The sequence below is a fragment of the Dermochelys coriacea genome, chromosome 15, assembly GCF_009764565.3.
Source record: "Dermochelys coriacea isolate rDerCor1 chromosome 15, rDerCor1.pri.v4, whole genome shotgun sequence".
NCBI classification, from domain to species: Eukaryota; Metazoa; Chordata; order Testudines; family Dermochelyidae; genus Dermochelys; species Dermochelys coriacea.
This window is the reverse complement of record NC_050082.1, coordinates 9024812-9048850: the sequence shown is the minus strand read 5'-3', so window position 1 is coordinate 9048850 and position 24039 is coordinate 9024812. Positions and strand designations below refer to the sequence as shown.

General features: G+C 39.1%; 1 protein-coding gene across 2 annotated transcripts in view; it reads right to left on the bottom strand.

Moving 5' to 3' along the window:
- Positions 1–3066: 3066 nt before the first annotated feature.
- SUDS3 (SDS3 homolog, SIN3A corepressor complex component) overlaps positions 3067–24039 on the bottom strand; it is a 32208-nt gene continuing 11235 nt past the window's right edge. The window contains exons 7-12 of one of the 2 annotated variants that reach the window (XM_038373613.2): positions 18970–19065; positions 16164–16225; positions 15176–15197; positions 14317–14422; positions 7354–7438; positions 3067–3812 (exon numbers count right to left, since the gene is read on the bottom strand). In XM_038373613.2, the coding sequence (XP_038229541.1) occupies positions 3714–3812; positions 7354–7438; positions 14317–14422; positions 15176–15197; positions 16164–16225; positions 18970–19065 (470 nt within the window). In that variant the 3' untranslated portion in view covers positions 3067–3713. Of the gene's footprint in view, positions 3813–4504; positions 6990–7353; positions 7439–14316; positions 14423–15175; positions 15198–16163; positions 16226–18969; positions 19066–24039 lie in introns of those variants that run through there. The other variant, XM_043497799.1, reaches the window with a different exon arrangement.

The following is a 24039-nucleotide window of genomic DNA, read 5'->3' as shown; positions in this document are numbered from 1 at the left end:
AGAAAGCCATTTATTTAAATATCTTAGATTTCTATTTTGTTTAACAGTGCAATCACACAATTAACTTTGTAATCGCTTGACCGCCCTAGTCTATTCATTTATGGTTTGAACCTTCCAAGTGATGTTATAGTGGAAAGTGTCATTTCATGGAGATGCCAGCTCTGATTTAAAAGTTAAATCGGAAACCTAATGTGCCCCCTTTGGAAAGGGAGAAGGAAAACTTACAAGATGACAGGTTAGAAAAAGTGAACGGGACTGTATTTTTCTCCAGGCCTATTCTCCACAGTGTCTACCCTCTTTATCCCAACCATAAAACATTTTGAAGTACAATCCTCTTTTATATTAAAAGCTTAGTACCTCCCAAGTACAAGGTGTTTCATGAATATAAAACCAGAAACAACAAATACATGCAGACTACCATAGGACAAGTTGTTTGAAAAATAGTTTTCCCACAGGCCTTTTTTTGGGGTGGGGTGTCTAATTTGTGCAACGGCCAGGATAGGAAAGAAAAGTTCTCCCACATCACAAGTGAAGTAGAAAAAGAAAATTGCCAAAACATAATGGGAGGGGAATTTTCATTAGAACCTTGTAAAAAGCTCACTAGAAAAGACTGCTGCACACTGGCACTACTCCAAATGGTCAAAATCAGGAAGGACTGAAATTCAAAGGCAGCTGTGGAATAGGACGGGGTTTAGAAGGAACTCAGGAAAAAGCCAAAGGGAATATTAGAACTTAGGGGGCAAATACTTGGAAGAGCAGAGTGTGACAGTATTTCAATGCTTCTGTAAGCATTCAACACAGGTTTTCGTGTCTCAGTATAGATATATATGCCATTTTAGGGATCCAAGACCAGCATGTGCACATGGAATGAGGTTGAGACCAAGTTTTGACCCTTATTTGCCATGATGGCAGCATTGATGAGCTATGGAACCCTTCAAACCCTTCTCCTTGCCCACTAAGAGGAGCAACCTCTCCTTCAAGGCACACATACTAAGATTACTTCCTTCCCCACTTTGTTCACTTACCCTCCGTTAATACTTATCTTCTCCAGCTACTCCCTCACATCAGCCACAATAGCTCAAAATATTGCCATCAAGCTAACAAGAATGTTACAGGGCATCTTTAACATTCCAGTAACACTCAACACATGGGAGGGGGACAATGGGTTAGGTTAATCCATTAAACATGACCTAATCAGAACATGAGTACTAAGTCAGACATCAGTTCCCCTCCTCCCCCGCAAGGTGGAGGGATGGAGGTTGGTGGGAAGATCATTACAGCAGCCACTGGTCAAGCAAAGCCCAGGATTGCAACAGAAGGAGAGGTTGCTGATCAAGATAAGGTGCACAGTCAAAGCTGTGCACTGAAGCTTATACAACCCCATGTCCACATTGTGCCTGGCTCTAGATAGTATCCGATACTTGCATAAGTGTGGAACAAAAAACATCAAGTGTTTAGTGATGGCTTCCTTCTACGTACATCTAATACTAATGGACTGACAGGACTCCTGCCCTTTGTTGATCCCAGGTCCCCATCTGCCTCCCCCACACACAGTTGATTCAGAAACACACAATTGATTCAGTAGGGAATCCTATTTACGTAATTATTATTTATAAGAACCATGATATTCATGTTTTAAGGCTCAGTGACAAATCCTGTTTGGTACATCAACTTATAAAAACCTGTCTCTCAGAAGCAGAACATTGCATTAAGCATGCTGTTAACTGAACTCAAGGAGCTTGCTGCTTTCCATCTGACTGCCTTAGAGAGGTGGGCAACAGACTTCCTCCCATTCTCACCTTGGGAAAGGTGCAGAGGTGGCAGAGACTCCAAACATAACATGTAAAATGACTCAATTTCACAGCTAGTATATCAGATGCTCATCTCTAAGGGCTAGTCTACACTACTGCAGTAAATCAATCTAATTTACGCAACTTCAGTTATGTGAATAATGTAACTGAAGTCGACATAGTTAGATCCACTTACCATGATGGCTACACTGTGCTGTGTCGACAGGAGAGCACCTCCTGTTGACTTCCCTTACACTTCTTGGGGAGGTGGAGTACACACATCGATGGGAGAGTGCTCTCCCACCGATTTAGTGAGTCTTCACCAGACCTGTTAAATCCATACTCGCTGCATCGATTGCAGCAGTGTCAATCTACTGGTAAGTGTAGACATGCCCTAAGATTCCACCATGGACCCAAGACCCAAGTGTGTACACACAGATTCATTACTGGGACTTCACTCCCACCCAACTGTAGTAAACAAAAGGAATGGAGAAAGGTAATTTGAAATATTTCATTTACCCAGATATGAAAGAAATACAAACCTAATCATGAACAAGAAGGCATTTTAAAAGCAAGTCTAAAGACCCCTCCCCCCCAATTCTCCCACTCCCAAGTAACAGACACTGACAAAAGGAGCACACTATAACTCATTGCCCAACATTTTCAGGTGGAGACCTGTTTCATTCATTTCAAGGGCAGAAATTTGATACCCTTTCCTATCTGCTGTATAGTTCGTGTTGATCCATCAACACATTTCATGGTGATCTCTGGCCATCAATGCCCACTTGTGAATCAAGTATTTTTAGAAAATAGCTACCAAGAACCCAAAGTGGTTTAAATTCACTTGAATGGATGCCATTGTCAGTTAAATATTGTAGAATTACAGCACTTTTGAAGAGGACACTGTAGAGGCTCATCTTGGTTTCTACCAACTAAAACACCCTTGAAAGAGAAACTTTTGTACTACGTTTGGGAAATTTAGGCTTCATGTACACTGTCAAGGCCTAGCAATGCAGCTTTTCATTTTGTATCAGATATTAGATCTTTGGTCTCAAAAGGGCCTAAGTTACCCATCAACTGTTCCAGTACAACCCATTAATTAGTCGAGTCATCAATTTCAAGGAACTTATATGTACAATACTGAAAGGTAAAATTATCAGTGATTATACCGTGCTGTTCATATAATCTCACTGTCTCATGCATAGTCGTTAATCCTTTGGGTTATACTCATCTATGTATGGAAATGTAGTGTAACAGTATAGACACACACAGTTTGTTCATCTGAAGGGTTTTTAATGTGAAGAGAAAGGAAACTTTGGATTCACCAAGTTAGACTGTGTTTAACCAGGTCAAAATCAACTGGAATATCAACACGTTACAGGTTTCCAGAATACTTTTCACACTTTCCTAAAAAATCCTCATTGCATGGGCAAATCTTTCAACAGCTCATCCAAAAGAATTGATGTCATGTTGTTACAGAGAAAGCTAGTTGGATTAGTCTCCTCCTGCTCAGCACCCTGAGCTTTGCAGAAAAAACAGAGCTAGCTTTCAACAAGGAAAACAGCTGTTTTTTTCCCCCGATTCAAAACTTAAGTTATGTTGTTTTCAATGTACACACACGCTTCACGGTACAAAGATATAAAGATGAGAAAATATGATGCAGAGTCTTCTTAAATATAGTCTCCTGAAATATGAAAAAAGCTTGGAGAAGCTTTATGGCAAAGTCCAGAAGAAGTCCAGGGCTCCAGGGCAGTGCTTGAGGGTCACTAGAGACTTAAGGACTATTGGGATGATGTGGCCAGCCACAAATGGTCTCTCAGGCAGCCATAACAGCATCTCTGTTGCTATGGCTGGGTGGATAGACTGCTATTCCCCGTAAGAGGGTTCTTTTTTTAAAAAAGATAAAGGAAGAGAGTCAGACAGTCACGCAGCTGATCGCCGACGGATCACAAAAACCCCTCGCTGTAGCTGTCCCAGATAGATCCTCATTTTTGTGCTGTCACTGGTCTTCCTCACCCATATCTGCATGAGAGAGAGAGAGAAGACAGAGACCCGCCAAGATTAGAAATACTGGAGAAAATCTTTCAGGGATCCTTAATGTCTGCCATAAAAGTTGCTTTCTGCAGCTCTCCCTGCTCTCTTAGGAAGAATAGAAAACATGGCTTTTTAAAAGCCACCTCAGTATAATGTATCCGATCACCAGCTTTATCCCTCTCTCTGCTTCCAACTCTCTATTATCAGAAAAAGTAATTGCTCCTCCTAAGCATCAGGCAGGTGAAATTCTCTACTGTGACAACTCATAACAGAAAGCTTGCATTTGGTTTTACCTAATCAAGAATAAGTCTCTCTAGAGCCACAGATCATAAAATTACTTGTCCTGGGATTTGCTCAGACAAGTAACTATTAGTCAAATGAAAAGCTTGCCCTGATATTGTTCAGTGAAGCATTTCTCACACTATTCAATTATAAGCTGTATCTGGAGATAAAAAGGCTTGCTTTTTAAACACCTACACTGAAAAATTCTTACAACTACAGATATATAATCTATTTAAAAGGACTACAAATTGCATCTACAGAAATAGCCATTTGGAAAATAAAGTTTTTAAAATCAAAGTCATTGTCAAGGATTCTGGAACCCAGATCAGATGCCTTTAAAAACTGAATCTGAGCAAATGTCCGCCTGGTTTTATCATTTTAAACTTTTTTTTTTTAAATGTTTTCAATAAGAATGAAAACTTGTTAAAAAATCTTAATATTGTTGCAATTATAACTAGAGTACAATATTTTCCATTACAAAGGTTTGTAAATTTAGTCTTGACCAATTCACATTTTAGTGCTGGCTTTCAGGTATAGGTATCTTCTTAGCCATTGATTTCCACCAGCCACAAGGTGGTTGTTGTATACTAGATTACATTATTCCTTTCACTGGGGGAGTGTCTCCAACATCTCCACTATATTTAAGGTTTTTAACTTTATAACTGGTGAATTTACTTCCAAAAATTCAGCTTTCCATAGAAATGTTATCACACTAGTCAGTTTTACTCTGGAATTGAAACTGCTATCGGTAAGTTCACCTTCTCTAAGCCCTTAAAGAATTCTATCTGCTCCTGATTAAGAGTATATCTAGACCCTAGCACACACATTCTCCCCATTATGGTTCCTTTCAGAAGTACCTTCCTTGCCTTTCCGTTGTTTGCAGTTGAAATGCCACATTGGAGGGGAAAAAAAATCAATCCCTTTCCCTCTTTCTTCTAATCCAATGCTGAAGCCAGCTGCCTCTGAAAGAATGCTCTTGTTCCACTTTAAGAAAATGCAAGTCTGCATTATCCTTTTGCAAGAGATTTTTTTTAATTTCAGCTTAAGCCTTTTATCATTTACAACATTAAGATCCTTAATGTTAACTGTAATAATCTTAATCAAATTAGCCATTTCTGTATGTGTTATAATACATCTGTTGGCATTTTGCTACAAGTTCATTTAATAATCAACCATAGAGCCGAATGATTGCTCCATGACTATGGCTCACTGTTATAAAAATTAAATTTATATTATTGATGAAATATTTTCCCTTTAATACTCACACTAGAAGTACTTTTTTGGTTCACGGACATTACTGAATTTAATAAATCCTAGCTCCATTATCCATTTTATTGAAAAGTTAGTTTTCATGTTGCTTGCCAATTGTTTTTCTTTGCACAATTCTCCTATTGGTATTTCTTAAATACCAAGTTTGTTTTAGGTTTTGATTCACATCATTCCTAGATGCACATGCCTCTTTACCCCCACTAACCTCATCCCAACTCCTCATCAGCAAGTCAAGTAGCATTAGCCAAATGACTTGCCCTTTTCTAGTACCTAAGTGACTTGTGAACACTGTTGACTTTATCCCCAACATACACTGCCCAACTCTTTTCAGCCCATTAGATTGTGGAAGGCATTAATTATCATCAACAATCTACTCATGCCTGCTAAAGACAACCATTTTTCTGAGCCAGAGGAAGGAATTTACTATGTTCCATGGAACCTGAAGCCAAACTTATTCAAACACACAAGAAACTTTGTATCTATAGCAGCCAAAGAGTAGGACATGTGAACAGGCATGTATGTATAGTTACTAACAGCCAGTAATTTTAAACCCAATTACACTGATAAAACCAGGAGAACATTTAAGTTGCTGCTCAACTTTGGCCCTTAATTGTATCTTAAGCCAGTAGTCATTTCAAATTGGCAACTACCCACCAGCTGGCAGTCACCATGCTGCTGTACAGACAGCTGCTGTATGAGGAACCATCAGCGTTCATCCTGTTGCTGCAAAAACTGACTAACTTTTGAGAAGTTACTAGCCCGCTTTCTTATTGGTAGGATAACAGGTTAGTCTCAATCATCACCCACATTTTGCTGATACCATGAGGTGTCTGTATAAGGCAAGCTCCAAAATGCCAATTTCAGTCACTGTCAGATGCAGCCCAAAGTTTGAGAGATAAATGCTTCTCAGCAAGTGAACTTCCAGGAGATTGTGCCTGCTGTTTTCTTTTAAAAGAAGACTTAGGATCTTGGTTTAATTTAATGGGCAGCCTAGAGGTCTTGTAACATATATAACGAGGTTAGCAGTAAGGTTGGAATACCCTATCTACACCTAAACTTAGAGGTGAGCCTTTAATTCATCCTCTTCTGGGTCCCTAGTGTTTTATGTCAAATGAGAGTAAATATTTGTTCCTGGAAAGTTTAGAGACTAGAAGTAATGGAAATTATTTTCAATCCACAGCTAGGGAAATACAATGCAAATATCCCTCCTGATGCCCTGTCAACTGAGTAGCTTGGGCAAGGCAGGACCACCATATCTATATGTGAAAGATATTTAAGTCTCCCACCAGGTCAATCATTTGCCTCTCCTCAGCAGAGACAACCAATTATGTGCAACAGTTCTGTAATGTGGATTCTTGGCCATCAAGACTGATCCAAGACCATTAATTATTCATTCCACCTAGGAGCTTAAGACAGAGTTGGCTCTGGAGCCAAAAGTGAACTGAACTTCTTTACCCACTAGGTGGCTCACCTCAAACCCTCAGTCAATAAACTTTTCATTCTGCTGTTATTTCTTGAGGGAATGGTCACTGAAGGTAGCCAGGAGGAAATCAACAGAGGACTAGAATATATCATAATCCAATTTTAACAGGTTGACTGTGCACCAAAAATCATCTATGAGCAACACAGCAGAGGGATATGTGAAAATCAATTTGTTTAAAGATGCGTCAATAAGAGATCAATCCAAACTATTAAAGTTACAAATATTAAAACCCACTAACACTGCAGAGAAAGCATCACTGGCAGCACATTTATGAAGATTCTGAATCAAACAGTAATTCAGCTGCACCTCAGATTTAGCTTCTAAAAAAACACATGACCACATCTTTCCCCAAAGGAAGAGGCTGCTACTCTGCCAAGCTATTTGTATTGTTATTATGAGTTTTTAAGCCCAGTTGACAGACACCAGTTTGTTTGCTTGTCTGCACTCACCCTTGTCATTCTCTCATTCTGACCAAAACTTAAAGAAACCCATTACCTCGTTGGCTCCTACAGAGCTGATAACACAGCTGATCTTAGTGTTCTCTTTTGACTCCAGGTAAATAGCCTGGCTCTTGTGGTACCTGCAAAAAGCAAAGCATTAATCTGTTAGCTGCCCAGGAGATCCCATCTACTGCTTGTGAAGATTTAGAAAGTCACGAGTAGCTTGATTTATGAACCACACAGATTCTATATGCATGAGGAAAGTAACAAAGGATTCTCACTTTTCTCAGCATATTCACATCATTACATACCTAAGGATTTAAACCCATTTCTCTCCCCACCACCTGCACTCAAACATTACAAACACACTAAGCTGAAAACTGCAGATTCCCCCAACCCCACTCTAATTATGGGGAGTTGTCAATAATTGTATATTTAAGGTTTTAATAGGATTTCTTACTTACATAAAAATGTGTAACACCAAAAGTTGACAAATATTTACTCTTAGGGCAGAGTGCTTTTTTTTCCTGCAACTGATTTGCTTCCATCTTTCAACAGCTATAGAGTATTAAAACAAACTCATCTAAAATGATCTGAAGTATACAGACTAATAAATGGCTGGATTGTAGGAAATTCTAGGAAATGCCATTTAAAAAAAATGTTATTAACACTGCATCACAACTGCTTGCATTTACACCCAATGAAACCAAAAAGACAGTGCTTCTTCACTAACGCAACTGGTACCTTACACAGGTAAGGAAGTGCTGAAGCATCAGTGTTTCACTGCCAGTTTTGTAATCAAGACCCAGCTCATTTCTCTGGCCTTCTGTCAGGATCTCACCCCATGTTAGTCCTCTGTGCTACAAGTGTAGTACCCAGCCCAGAACTCAAATCCCTTCACCCCGCCGCACCCCCCACCCGAGGTTGATCAGAAGGAGACTCGGTGCAACTCCATTCTGGCAAACATTAGGAATTGCTCTGACACTGCAAATCTCTCCCTCTTCATGCCCCCTGCTACCTTGACTAAGCAACAAGGGTGACTTGCAACATTATTGGAGCTCCTGAGACTTGCCAGTGAATCTATGTGCTAAACCACCTCACTATGTCCTAGAGATGGATTCACTGCTGACTGGTTTCAGAGTAGCAGCTGTGTTAGTCTGTATTCGCAAAAAGAAAAGGAGTACTTGTGGCACCTTAGAGACTAACAAATTTATTTGAGCATAAGCTTTTGTGAGCTACAGCTCACTTCATCAGATGCATTCAGTGGAAAATATAGTGGGGAGATTTATATACATAGAGAGCATGAAACAATGGGTGTTACCATACACTGTAACAGTGATCACTTAAGGTGAGCTATTACTAGCAGAAGAGCGGGGGGGACGGGGGGCGAGAGAACCTTTTGTTAATCAAGGTGGGCTATTTCCAGCAGTTGACAAGAACGTCTGAGGAACAGTGGGGGGTGGGGAATAAACATGGGGAAGTAGTTTTACTTTGTGTAATGACCCATCCACTCCCAGTCTCTATTCAAGCCTAATTGTATCCAGTTTGCAAATTAATTCCAATTCAGCAGTCTCTCCTTGGAGTCTGTTTCTGAAGTTTTTTTGTTGAAGAATTGCAACTTTTAGGTCTAATCGAATGATCACTGCTAGCACATCAAGCCTGCAGATTCGTTGCCTGTATGTTCAGGATTGCACTCGGTCCCATGCTCCCACTTCACTGCATGCTTAGTCCCCTGCCCCCATCTCTTAACTTTTTTTGAGAAAAACATTACACATGAAATAAAAAGCAGGAGGCATAAAACTGGTGTGGCAAACTGGCAAATAGAAATTAGACCTAGGGGCAAGCAGAAGGCTGCAGTGGTTTAGGATGTATAACCATATGAAAGGGGTCAAACAGGGCCAGGAGAACCAGGGACACAAAAGATGCCTAGGTCCAGAGGTTTAGAAGGGGGTCTGCAGTTGATAGGGATGGATATGGAAGGGACGGGGGGGAGAAAGAGGGTAGAAGACACCAAAATAGGGAGTTTTGTCCATGCTGCAAGGGGTACAATTTCAAGTTAAACATGGGTAAAAGCCTCTCCCCTCCCCATTTCATAATACCCCTTTATTTCAATATCTTCCCTCAACTTTCACCTTCTCCACCCAAAAACATGCAGAGGGATTCAGGAAGGTAGCCCCCATACATTGGGGTCATAAGGTCGGTCAGAGCTACTGTCCTGGAAACTTGATACTCTAACAACATTTAAACTTGATGCTAGAAAAGATACAGAGAAATTGCTACACAAAAAGCTTTAACTTGGAGTTAAGGAAATGCATTTGAGCAACTTATCAATGCAGTTAATAAAAAGTCAGGCAACACATCAATATTAATCCAAGCCAACCATAATTCACATGGCTTCTCCTCCAACTGTCATGATACAGACACATCTCAGTACATGTAATTCCCCAAGAATCAAAACAGACCTCAGATTCCTGTGATAGTAAAGAAACCAGGGACATTAAATTATGTTTTGATAGAACAGCTTAATCTTACTAAGGTTGGAATTAAAGTTGTGATGTGTGATTTTGCAGAACTAGCTATGTGCATAATGGGTGATCATGTGTTAGAAATGACACTGTGGAGGTGATGAGCGTTTGGGTGTTTCAGAGTAGCAGCCGTGTTAGTCTGTATTCGCAAAAAGAAAAGGAGTACTTGTGGCACGTTAGAGACTAATAAATTTATTAGAGCATAAGCTTTCGTGAGCTACAGCTCACTTCAGAGCTGTAGCTCACGAAAGCTTATGCTCAAATAAATTTGTTAGTCTCTAAGGTGCCACAAGTACTCCTTTTCTGTTTGGGTGTTTTGTTTGGATGGTAAAGCATGTGATTGAGGTTGGTATGGATTTAGTTTGATTTTTTTAGTTAGTGCATTGATTAAAAAAAAATCACTTGGACAACCTAACAAAGATAACAGTTTGTAAGTTGCCTCTTCCCACACAATCTGCCAGTCACTGCCATGAAACACAAAAATACTCACTTGCCCTATAGGCACTGAGCAGACAAGAAAAAAAAAAAGCAGGCTCTTTGAAAAAAGGGGACTGTTTTAGAAAGTCAGGAAGAAAATTACATTTATTGAAGTCTAATATTCGATTTCTCATTTCCTAAGTTCTCATGCCACCCAAAGTTGTCAATTAGAGACAAAGTCTGTATAATAAGTAGGAAGCCATAGGATCCCACATGACATGTGTTGTATCCGGCTTGTACAAGTTGCTTTGCTTATATAACATGAGATAAAATATGGTCTTATCTTATTTTGTCTAAGGCATATGCCAAAGGATAATACAGTGCTTTCGAGTGTTTGGTTTCATAGCCTGTATGTTAGCTTTCTGCATGTCACACACTTAAGGATTCTCCTTGTTAATACTGTAGGTAAAGTATGCTAGGTCTCTATTATCCCATAAGCAGGAATCACCTGAAAATAATCTGTTTCCGTATAATTAAGTGAACAATTTTAGCCAGGAGTACAGAGATGCTCTACAGTTACTGAAGCATTGTTATATTTCCACCTCTGCCCCTATTATGACACGCCTGACATTTAGATCCAGTGTCTGAGCTGCAGAATCATTGCAGTTATTTCCCCAGCAACTGTTCAGTATGCAACTTCCTGTACTTTGACTGGCTAATAGCCATGCGAGTACGATAATTTGCATAATCTGTTATTTCCACAACAGCCATACTATACAATATGAAAATCTCCAACAATTAGTTCTATAATCTGTTCTGATTGGCTCCCATACTCAGCATTTTCAGGTTGTTTGCCAGCAATGAAGATTCTAGTCTCAGCTTTACGCCCTTCAGATGGGAAAAATAAATGCCAAAGTGTATTTAACAGCTAAAAACAGAAGACGTCGGGTTAACAAAACAAAGACCGGGAAATTAATTCCTTTTAAAATGTTAAACATCTCAGAGCTCTATCCCCATTTCCAGGGTGGGACTTCAGCTGGTTCCTTTGTAACTGAATGGTAACCATGAGACTGGGCCAATGAACTGCATTTATTCAGCACAGTTATCTTGTAAACAGGAAGCACTCAAGTTATTACAACCCAGACTCTACCACCTGCTTGAAAACACAGTGCTAGGGTCTGAATAACCCTCACTATCAGGTTGGTAGTAATCAGAAGTTACAATCTGACAGCTCTTCATTGTCTATATGAAGTGAGTTGGTGTCTTAGTATAATTAATGTACACACTTCCACATCACAAAAAACACCATTGCAATTGGCACCCTTATTGCCAAGATAACAGTGGGCCTGGAGAATGACCTACCTTATCATCAATAGAGGCTGTCACTCACTGGCAAAGACCCATAATGGTGGGTACTATAGAAAACCTTAAACTAGGTAGACAGCAGACCTAATGGAGACTAGCAGGGTGGCAAGGGGAACGAGGCACTACCGCTGCCTGTTTGTTGATGAAAAGGACTATGTCGTTCAAAGTGGTCAGATAGCCATTGAGAACAAGGGATAAAAATAGAAGGGGAAAGGCGGACTAGGACAGAATTTACCTGGGAATTTTTTAAGCTGGCTTCTATGGGAGAAGAAAAACAGTTTTAATGGATGAACTCTGCCTTTCTGTTAGGTAAAATAAACTGCTATAAAAGCTAGCACACATTGAGGCTGGCTGATACTTCATCTTCTGCTAGGAAATATTTAACTCAAATTCTGAAGTGTCTCAGCTTGTTCTTGTGAGTAATTTTTCAGTAAAACAAAGGGACTCCTGCCTGAGGGACAAATGGAATACAAACCAATGCCTCAGAGATGCATACTGGACTTCAGCCAATAATGGAAGCCTCTCCCATTCCCTGCTATGAAATTCTCTCACTTATTATACTGTGCACATCTAAAGTTAAAATTACAGAAGAAAAAAAAAAAAGTGTTTTTGCTGCAGGCAAGTGTTTTAGGCATTGGGGCAAAATGGCCGAGGAAAAAAATAGACTAATTCCATATCCAGCTGGGATTCCTATTATTAAGTCTACATTTTGTGAAATAAGTTTGCCAAATGTAGCTACAAAAGCCTCAAGGAGTCCATTTCTAGCCTTAAACATTAACTATTTTGAGAGAACTGTCCTTTATGTCTCCAGTCAGAAGGAATAAAATGTAGTCATTCCTGAGCTGTCAGAGTTCATTATTTTTGGTGCACACTAGCAGCTTCAGTTTAATATGCATTTCAAAAAAAAGTTACCCTCCCACCACCATAAGCTACTTTGTTATTTTAAAATATCATCTACTTTGCAGAGTTATTATTGCTATCAATCAAAATGTGAGCAGAATTATTCTAGCAAAATGTAAAACAACGGAGTAGTACGAAACTCAGGAAAAGGCAATGACTACAATCCTTGACAATGAAACCCCATGACAATGGAATGTGGTGAGAAAAATATTTATGCTACAATGCCATATGTCCTAACCACATATGATTTTATGGAGTCCTTTCACGCTTTTGTGAAGCTCATCTGGGGTTCAACTGTGTATTCCTTAGTTTGAATTTGGTGGGAATTTTGCTTGACTAAGAGATGCAAGAGCAGCCTCCATTTCTAAGAGGGAGGACATACGCCTTTTATAGATGTGTCTGTGTGCTTGAAATTTTAGGGAGTGGAGTTTAATATCTATAGTTTATCCTGGTTTCAGAAAGAACAGAGAAGGATAGTAGTTTTAAACAAAGAGGAAAAAAAAGAACGTAAAACACTTGTGAAAAGACTCAGTCTGTTGAAATTTAGTTTAAGCCACACACAAGTTCAAGCTCCTTTCTATTGCTAAACTGCCACTATACATACCAAACCTTTAGTGAAATTTCACTACCAGAGGATTGGTAACAGGCAAATTGCTTTAACAAACTCAGGAAAATTGCTGCTGTGCTAGGTTATGAACTTTTAGTTAAAGCCTTCTGCTTAATAGCTTAAAAAAAAAAGAACAGGCAGTAAATCTGATGAGAAAATGACCTACCTTCTAACCTTCTAGGTGCTCATCTTGAGCAGAACTCATTTCACATGCCACCCATTCAGTGAGAAGGTTACAGCAACTTCCCTTGGTTTTCTGAGCTATCATTACACCAAACTAGTCTACAACACACGGCTCAACAGTCAAAGTAATACATATATTAGAAAAAAGAAAAGGAGTACTTGTGACACCTTAGAGACTAACAAATTTATTTGAGCATAAGCTTTTGTGAACTACAGCTCACTTAGAAGAGTCATATAAATTGCTTGCTATTTTTAAAGGACTAGATTGCATCCTTGATTGCTCACTCTTGCATATTTCATAGGATTAAGCTTAAAAGGGAAGACCCAATGAAATAAGTTCTTTGTACAAAATGAACATCTTCCCTGATGTATCATGAGGCTTCAGTAGCTATATACCCATAAAAATTACAGAGATAAATTTGATCATCATTTCTGAAGTTGGTTCTTGTGTGGGGGTTTGATCTTTAAAGGTTATTTGGTTTTAGTTATTAGAAACATTTTTCATTCTACTCTGCTGGTTCATAATATTTTACTACATTCTGCCACCTTGTGGCATAACATTCTAATGTACCATAACGCTGAATTAAGAACTGCCAATGTCGTAAAGAGCTGCTCCATCAGCACATTTGGGTAATAGCTTAATGGATTTGCAATTGTATGCACATAATCCTGCATTTAATGGTGACTACTTTTTTTAGTGTTAGTTTTAATAAAAATACTTCCTCAGTGTTCTAGCACAAAACAGGGCCCCAATGACAGCAGCTTACATAGCCATAAATACCCTTCCACTAAAGTCAGAGAGGGAAGCAAACCATTACTCAGAGTTCTGTCAGCACTCCTGTAGTATAGAACTATAGCCACTTTTAATTCACTCAGCACAGGTAATAAGTGGCTAGCTCCTGCTCAGAAACACATTTTGCCTCTAAGATGCTTTTTCCAAAGCAAGTTCTCTTTGCATTCTTTTGTTGCTACAGAGCTCAGACTACCAGCAGCAGCTGCCACATATTCCATCTAAACCTACCATCTTTTATCATAGTAGAGTTTGCCATCTTCAATCCGAGCTTCAAACCGCTGCGCTGGAGACTCTGCAGGTGTGGCTGGCAGATGTTCTGGAGACGAAGGGGAAGCTGGAAAAGAAATAAATTGTATATATAGATTAGCATGTGCACATCAGCATATATACATGCAACAGGAAAACTGACTATAGGCGTAAGTCTTAGCTTCAGAGGTGTGGTATGAACAGAGGAACTCTAATTTATTTCTGCTTTGACATAAATGCCTTCTGTTTGGGCTAGTCATTTCACCTCTGTGCTTGTCTCTTTTCACCTAAAAGGGCTGTTGCCAGGCTTCTTTCAAAGAGCTTGAAAAGTGTTAAAAGTAGCAGACAGATAGAATGGTCCTTGAATTAGCTTCTAATTGACTCGTTATATAACTAAACCCAAAAAACGGAAATAAAGCCAGCTATAAACACAAGAGAAATATCCAGACCCCTCTGGTGAATTGTGTAGCACAAGTCTGAAAGTCAAGTGGGCCCACCCACCCGAGAAAACTGGATGAGCCATCTCAATACACTGTGTAGTGAAGATAAAACCTCTCTTACAAAAGCATTTTGGTCAATTCCTGAATCCTACATTTAAACAGACAGACACCTGCACAATCATATTTCACTATTCATAATACTTGTTTTATAAAAAAAGTAAGATGGCAGTTTGGAAGCAGCAGAACTGCCAGTAATTCTCATTGGATGGCTAACCACAGAGACTAAAAGAAGTTCCAATTTAAAGACTGCTACAAGTCTCGAACAAGATTCATGTATGCTTGAGAAAACATGATTTGTTATATTAATATCAATATCAATATTAATATCATTGTGCACTTACCTGGTCTCTTGGGTGATTTAAGCTACCAGAAAAGAGAGAAACAAAGCTATTTTATACATTTGAAATGCAACTTGTGGTATCATAAAAGCATTAGTCTGAAAAAGGAATTGTGACAAATGAAAAGCAAGATTCAAAAAGAATTGGAATGTAAAATTGTAAGAAATGTTATTAGTTACAACTAGAATCCAGAACATTAAATCATGAACAGTAAACAAGGCTTGATACGGAACATCAGCGTCTTGAGACAAAATCTGGAAAATGAAGTTCTCCTCTCACTTCAAGTATTTTATCAAAACAAACCAACCAAAAACCAAACTCCATTTCACACCCTCCCCTCCCCTTCAGTGTTCTGATCAGGCTTGGAGTAAACTGTTCTAAAATAGGCCTCATCGATGAGAATACTGAAAACTCACTCCATCATCTTGCATAGCTTTAACAAGCCCATATGGGGATCCTGATGGATATCTGGCAAAACAGATAACAGGTCTGGAAGAGACAAACCTTTTATATACAGAGGTACACCTTCCCACCTCACCCAGCCAGCATCCTATGACATGAAACAAAGCTGAGATGCATTACAGAGAAAGAGGGAAACACGTGACTTCTGTTTTAAGATCTGAGATCTGACAGGAGTTTGTGTCAGTGTCTGTAAATCCAGATGGAGGAAAAACGCTTCCAATTCCTCCTACTTTATTCGGAATCAGCTATACTGTGTTTTGTGCAAATAGTACATCAAATATATACTATTTCATTAAGGTTAATTCTAACTTGTTGGAATGGGAAGTGGGGAGAAGGAACCACCATCTTGATGAGCCTGGGTATATTAAGCAGTGGAGTACAGACTAGAAAGCCTACTTTGGATGGGATATCTACATAGTGACAATTTCCCAGCATTATGAAAAGCAGCAACTGATTAGCCAGATATGGAGATAGCTTGATCTAGAGAAACTTAATTCTCAGCATTGAAAAGAAGGAGGCTATTACCTACCTTATTCAGTGTCCTCAAATCCTCCATTATCTGTTCATCTGTCAGCAGATAATTTAACTGAGGTATTCAGAATTAAGGTACATGTAACCAAGACACTTTTGGCAAGCAAAGGTAGAAAGCAAACACCCCAGTGGCCTCCCTCTCACTTGACCAGGACACAAACTCAGAACTTTACAAGAAAGTCATCTAAAACTTAATATTCAAAGAGTCCTACCAAAGAAACAAACCTATTTATTACACAGCCATCTTCAAGGCTTCATGTAGTCTGTAGCCAACTGACAGTTCTGTTGCAAAAATTATTCTAGAACATTAGAGACACAAGGTGGGTGAGGCAACATTTTAGCGGACCAACTTCTGTTGGCGAGAGAGACAATCTTTCGAGCTTACACAGAGCTCTTCTTCATGTCTGGGAACTGTCTCAGGGCGTAAGTTTCCCAGACTTTCAAGCCTACACAGGGCTCTTCTTCAAGTCTTGGAAACTTGCACCCTGAGACAGTTCCCAGACGTGAAGAAGAGCTCTGTGTAAGCTTGAAAGTTTGCCTCTCTCACACATCAACAGAGGTTGGTCCAGTAAAAAATATTACTTACTCACTTTGCCTCTCTAATATCCTGGGACTGACAGGGCTACAACACTGCATACATTCTAGAACATATCATTTTAACCAAATTCATCAATAAAAAATGCTTAAAAAAACCCAACACTTGACATTTACTCTGTGAAGGCATCAACCAGTAACATTTTCACAATCTTTTCTAACCTGCACTGTAAGAGAAGAATACCAGCTAATACTTGAGCCGCAAGAAGATCCCATTGTCACCTCACATTTCATGAAGAGCTGAGTTCAGTGTTCTGCTCGTCCACAGAATGAGGGGACAATGGCATCACTGCAACCCGCACACTGGGTGTGAGCAGAGGCATAGAAAATACGAACCTCCAGTGCATCTTGGGGCAAAACAAAATAAAACTGATAGGAAGATAAAAAGGAGTACTGTCAATCTGAAATCTAGTCAATTATTAAATACAATTAGAAGCATTTCAGAGCATTACATGCACTCCAAGTTTCCAGTGCCAGTTTTTCTGGTTTTACAATGACATTTTCCTCCTCCTTTTCTAATGTATTGCTCCCCTCTGCATGGATGTATTACAAAATACTGTATATGAGAAACAAAACTGATTCTATAAAATACCTAAATACACAGTCTGTGTAACCAAAAAAAAGTGAAGAAACAGGAAAAATTTCCCTAGTTTTTCCAGCTGTGATTTACGCATTACTTCTAACACTGAGAAGTAAGAACACTCAGACAGAAGTGTCAATTTTTAAATTGACTTGTCCATTCAAAAAACAAAACAAAACAAAAAAAACACCAAAAAAAAAAACACCTATTTTACAACGTCTTAAGAACAGGAGGCATCTCTTCCAGGATGCTGATTTTGATGGGATACTTGCTGCATCCCTGCTTTAGTGCAGTAGCATCCAGGACCAGTCAAAAAACAAACTTTGACCTTTCTGTGTACAACTAGCATTAACCCTTCCCCAGTGAGGAAGGCAGGCAGTGCTTAACTTAGGCAAGACATGGAACCAAGCTGGCAGCCACAGTTTTATAGATGAGAGAGAGATTTCCACAGCAGCAGGGAAAAATATTAAGTCTGTGACAGATTTCCCTGAATGATGGCAAATAAGGGATGCTATATACTCTTCTTTAAAAAAATAAATAAATAAATAAAAATAAAAAACACACATCTAGCAGGAGTAGTTCAAACAAAGCAGGAGACCCCTGCAGTTATATTCAATTAGAATGAGCATGCAGAAATCATGAGTCACTCCTGAAAGTCATGATATGGGTTTAAAAAAAAAAATCTGTTTAAATAATAAGCTTGGGGTTCTTTCTCTTGGCCTTCTGAAAAATAGATATGCCTGGCTTACTTTCCAGTTAAATATAAGGTTCAAAAAAGTAGTCATGCCTGCAGGGGAACCATGCAAACACTTATATAGGCGGTGGTACCCGCCCATTAAAGCTGACTTCTGAAGGGAATAAAGATTGTGTATTTTCCCCTCCTTTGTACTGTATGAAGGCATGAAAGATTTTCTCCAATTTTAGTTACAGTAGCAAGTCTTGCATTCCTTGTTTTCGCTACACATCCCCTTAGATGACTAGAGATGTGTAATGGCAGTTCTCAGACATCAAATGAAGGGGTAGGACAGTTGAATTTCCTCTCAACTATTTAGTCAGTTATTTGAGTTAAAGCCCCTTCCTCCCATCTTAAATCATGTCCTGTCTATGGGATTACTTAAAGGCTATGTCTACACTATGAGCTGGGGGGTGAGATTCCCAGCTCCCATACATGAGAGCTAGGGTGCTAAAGATAGCAGCGTAGCCACAGTGGGACAGGCAGCAAGTATGTCTGTGTGAGATGGGAACCTCACCCCAAGTGTAGACATACTCTAAGGGCATGTGATGGATACTTTTGAAAATAAATCCACTTCAGAAATTCACAACCCAATCTTTATTGACAAAACCCGAAGTAGTCAAGCCACCACGCTCAAACCTAGGCCTAAGAACTGGTTTTCATTATAGTCTTCTGTTAAGTGACCTCAAAATACTGAGTATTTGGAATACCTACTCCAACACCGGTTAGACATGACAGATTAAGACATTTGGCAACACAGACTGACAGATTAAGTCAGGTCCTTAAACCTTGTTTATAATTTTCTTTCCTGGGTGCTGCATTATTGACATACTGTACCCTATGTGCAATAATCTAGGCTCATAAAATAGCACTTGACTGATTGTGTAAAAAGGATATCAGGGGCAGGTTTTCGTCTCTTATCCGGGATCGGAACAGGGTCATTTGGCCTCCTTCTCAATTTCCTCGTCATGATAGGTTTCACTTCCATGGAATCTGCAGAATAATGAAGTTGGACAGCTGATAAGACCATAGAAGATTTTCAAGAATGACAGGAAGATGAGAAAGGCAGCAAGATTTGATACAAGGCACAAGAAGAATCATCTTTCTTCCTTCACATAGAGAACTGGATTTTTCAACATTAGTTACCAGCACTGGCAAACGCTGAAACTGGTGGCAGTGAATTTAAAAAAAACAAAACAAAAAAAAAAAAACACCAAAATTCTTGATTACCGAGTTAAATACAGCATTATGGATGTCAGGATACGGCTACGCCGCCTTCATGTGATACAACCGTATTTTCAGGGTTTTACAGCTAATTACAGAAATATGCTACTTTAAAGTCTCAGCACATATATACATTCTGGAGATATTAATATCAAACATCTGTTTGTCCAGATTTAACTGGAATGTATAAAGGATTTGGTTTATAAATATTTTTGCACTAACAACAAAGCCTGGTAGATTTTTTTTAAATACAAGTTTGCAAGCCATCAGCCTCAAATACAGACAAGTCACTTTTCCAATAACAATTTTTACCACTAAGGTATATTGGAGGCGTAAAGAGAAGTAGTACATGAGAGGCTGGTATAATGTAGCTTTTTAGTGCCACAACTCTACTGATTGAGCCAAATTTCTACTGAATTGGTCTTAAATTCACAGAACACATTTAATCCCAGAGGATCACAAACTATATACAGTTTGCTTCATCTACCACAGCCACCTCGAGTGAGTCATAGCAGCAGCAGTTTAACAGCACACAGCAATGAAACAGAACCATTTTAGCATAAAAAGTTGGAAAAAAACCACCCCATATCCAATTGAAACCACAAGGAGAATTTTAGATAGCTGAGTAACTACTTGAGTTGAGATTTGGCTAAGAGTCCACGACTATTCTTTGTTGATCTGTTGAATCCAGACGACCCCACACAGAAGTCATCTTATAAAAAGATACCCCAAGTCAGAACAAAGAAGAATGTAGTAGAGAAATAAACTTCCCTCCTGAGAAATGCTATATTGCTGAAGGGTTTTAAGAGTGGTTTGTTTTGCCAGTTAATGGCTGATGTTGACTGTTTCTAAATGAAAACTCAGCCAGTTCTCTTTGACTGGGAAATGGTTCTCACAATTCCAAATTAGTAACAAAGGTTGAAGTCAGCAAAGCAGAAAGAACAGAAAAGCCCTCAGCATACCAAGGTGGAAGTGAGGCTCCTTTTCATCCCCAACCCACCCAAATGAAAAAAAAAAAATTTACACAAGTATTTTGTACTGAGTGAGATCTCTTACCATCCACAAACACACAGTGCAGCCCACACAAAAAGCAGACTACTCCACATTCAGTGCTCTCTGGCGTACCTAAACAGTGCCTCTAAAAACGGAATCTAATTACACAGCCCATAAGCATATAAAGCTGAAATTAACATGCTAAACTTCAGCCCAAGGACGGACATATTCAAACGGGAAAAGAGTCTACTGCCTCTGAAATAGAAGCTTAATAAAAACTAAGTAAAATGACAGCCCACCAGCTTTTATTCTTAAATCAAATACTACTCAAAGTAATGAGTATGTCGGCATATTATCGGATAGCAAAATACACAAAATAAAATGGAAAGGGTTGGGAAAAATCAAGTTAGAACATTAACAAATCTCTCAAACTCTAATCCAACACGTCTAATTCTTTTGTTAAGTACTAAGCAGTTTTCAACACAGAGGCTAAGGTTTTCAAAACCAACTAGAGGATTTAACCCACCATTTCATTAACATTCATGAGAATTGTGGTGCAAAATCCCCTAGTGATCTCTGAAAAGCTCAGCCAAGAACATAAGAACTGCCATACTGAGTCAGACCAAGGTCCATCAAGCCCAGTATCCTGTCCTCTGACAGAGGCCAATGGCAGGTGCCCCAAAGGGAATGAACAGACAGGTTATCATCAAGTGATCTATGCCTTGTCACCCAATCCCAGCATCTGGCAAACAGAGGCTAGGGACACCATAATAGAAGCTAGGGACACCAAAGTGCCTAACAGTAGTACTTAAGATTTCAAATAGTGCGCAACAAACTCTGGGATGGGATGGGAGCATGGTTTGGTACCAAATTGCTCACTTGAAGTTTTCACCACATGCAAACGTTGACCAATCATATGTAGGCAAATGAATTGCGCAGATGTTCATGCAGATCCAGTTACCGCTGGTGTTACAAAGACATTCCTATTGGAACCCAGTGCTCAACCACATCACAGAAAGAGAGAAAGAAAACTTCCTTGGTCTACTTAGGCTTATGAACCTAAAGGTGAAAAATGTGTGCTACTATGGAGAAATGCATCAAGTCACATGTAAAGCCATGTTCTAAAGGGCATACAGTCCATGCTGCCTGCCTTCAAATGTCCAAAGGACATACGGTTTTGCACTGCATAAAAAAATTCAGAGGTGCTAATGCAATTTCACTGACTAAAAAATTTCAGATATAGAGCTCTTTCAATATACTGAGAATTTAGGCTCATCTTTAAATATGCCTACAGCTATATTCAGCTTAGAGCTTGGCTATCCATCTCTGAAAGCCAGACTACCTCAGGATGCTAACTCTTAGAGCAGTTACTCATGTTCAAAACAGGGATCAAACCTCCCCTCATCTCAAATCAGTGAGTGTCACCATGCTGCACGAAGAAAACGAATATTGTGATAAAAGCTAAAAATACAAAGTGCCATTCACTGACAAGTTGATGGCAAAAGGAAATCTCCATGATTGAAAGCTGAATTTAGCGAGTATTAACACTAAAAGCTAAAAAGGACACGGAGGCACAGATTATATTAATCTAAAAGCATGAGAAAGTTACTACATTGAGTGGAATCCATTCAGCTCTTTAATTATGACCGACTTATCCAAGGCCTTTGTGAAAAGGTTGGAAGCAGTTATTGAGGCAGATATGTAGCCAGATCAAGCCGAGTTCTTTTAAAAACACTGGTTCAACTCAATAGTTCACTGATTTGGGAGCTGTACTACTTAAATGGAGACAAAGCAAGGATGTCCCCTCAAGTTGTAACAATCAAGTTAAGATGCTATTACTTTGTAATTGCAAGTATCAAATGGAATCGGTTGTATTGTGTTTCCCAATTGGAGGCCTGTATAATTTTACTAGTACATTTGTCCAGGCCCCACCTGAACTTGGTATCATTAAATTGCTCTCTTACCTTTATTTTGCCTTCAGATTCTGTATGGTCTACATTTTGGATCCTGTATTGCTCTAGTTGTGTATTTTGCAAGTGAATTCTGAACCCCTCGAGTAACAGTATATCTGAACCTAAGCAGCATCTTGAATTAATATCCAAAGCTGTCATGTTTCTCAGCTTGAGATGTGGTTTCTCTCAAATTAGAATAAGATACATGCACTGTAGGTGGTATCCAAGACGAAAGGGTATCCCTTGATAAAGTTAACTCATTCCCACAGACCATATTTATCTCTGCAGATTTAGTACAGAAGTAGTCGTCCTGAATTTATATTTGGCTATGGGAGTTCTCTTCTATACAATACAATGTGGCTGGACATTATAGTGGGAAAAGAATTAATGAAATCATCCAGTTAATGGTAACACTAATGTGCATGGGTCCTTTTACCAGATGAGCTAGAAAAGGAGTTTCCCCTCTCTTCCCTCTAGTTAAGTCAATATCCTTTCTAAACTTCTTAGCTGTAACAGAGTCACTCCCTGTATGCTATCGCTACACCATTCACCAAGCTAACTCAAATAGGAGACGAAGGGAACCCTTAGCACACAAAGCAGATACTGCATGGAAATTAAAGAATTTCCACACAGTATAAGCAGCAGCAAAGTGTAGTCTTTCGGTAAATAATTTTAAAATGCATTATGGTCTAAATGCTCCTCTTACTTTGGATCTTTATCCAGATTTTTAGTTAATATGTAAAATATTATGAGACACAAAGTGCTCTTATGGCCAATGTTAGATTGAGCAGGTTACACAAAGCCATCAGCACTCAGATCTATCCATACAGACTTCATTTCTTAGTCCTAAACAACAACAATAAAATTGTAAGTCTGCAAACTTGTGCAGAAACTATGACGGGAGGTCTGTAAAGGACACCTTTTAACACAATATTGTCTCAGATGCACCATAAAGTGACAGAGTTGCTCTTCATTAGAAAAGCAAGCCCAGAGCATTGGTACAATATCATAGCACCATCTGTGAAGTAGGCTAATTATCCTTCTATCTACTTTCATTTGTGTCAGTTATTGCCTTGGCAATGTTTTCTGCATCAAGAATACCAATTGGTTTCATGAAAAAAAAAAAAAAATCTGTCCACTTAATGCCCATTTTCCAGAGTCTGAACACAAATGAAATTTTCCCCTTATCTATTTTACTGGCTTCATATGGCCTTTTTCAACCTTTATTGTTTGCCTCTTTAGCATCTGTTACTAAAAAACTCAGAACCCAGATTAAATCCTGGCATGACTGGTTAGAGCAACAATGTGGCACATCTCAACAGTTTAACAGCCAGACTTCAGGTACTGAAGTAGTCCCTTCCCCGCAAATGGAATGGGAAGTCGTGAGATGACATTTCCCAGTGGCCTAATGAAAAAACCCATGAACATCTGGTGTGTGTTCGCTAGAAGAGTTCAGTAACAAAGATGGTTATAATGCATTAGCTCCAATTGTCACCATACTACAGGCAAATAATGAGAGAAGCTACGAGGATATACATAAGGTCTTTACTGGTTTACAGATAAGTTGCCATTATTCCAGACTAAACATCTTAAACATGCAAAAAAGACACTTAAGACCTATAGCTTAAAGCTGTGCTGCTGTTAAAGTTGAAAAACCAAACACAGGGACTCACTCTTCAAACAAAGTGTGAATCAGTGTCCACCATTCCAGGGTTCCAAAGGAATCCTGCAGAATCAACCAGGCAGTTTTCCCCTTTCTATATGTTGAATCCCAAAGGCATCAGTGTTTACAGATGCA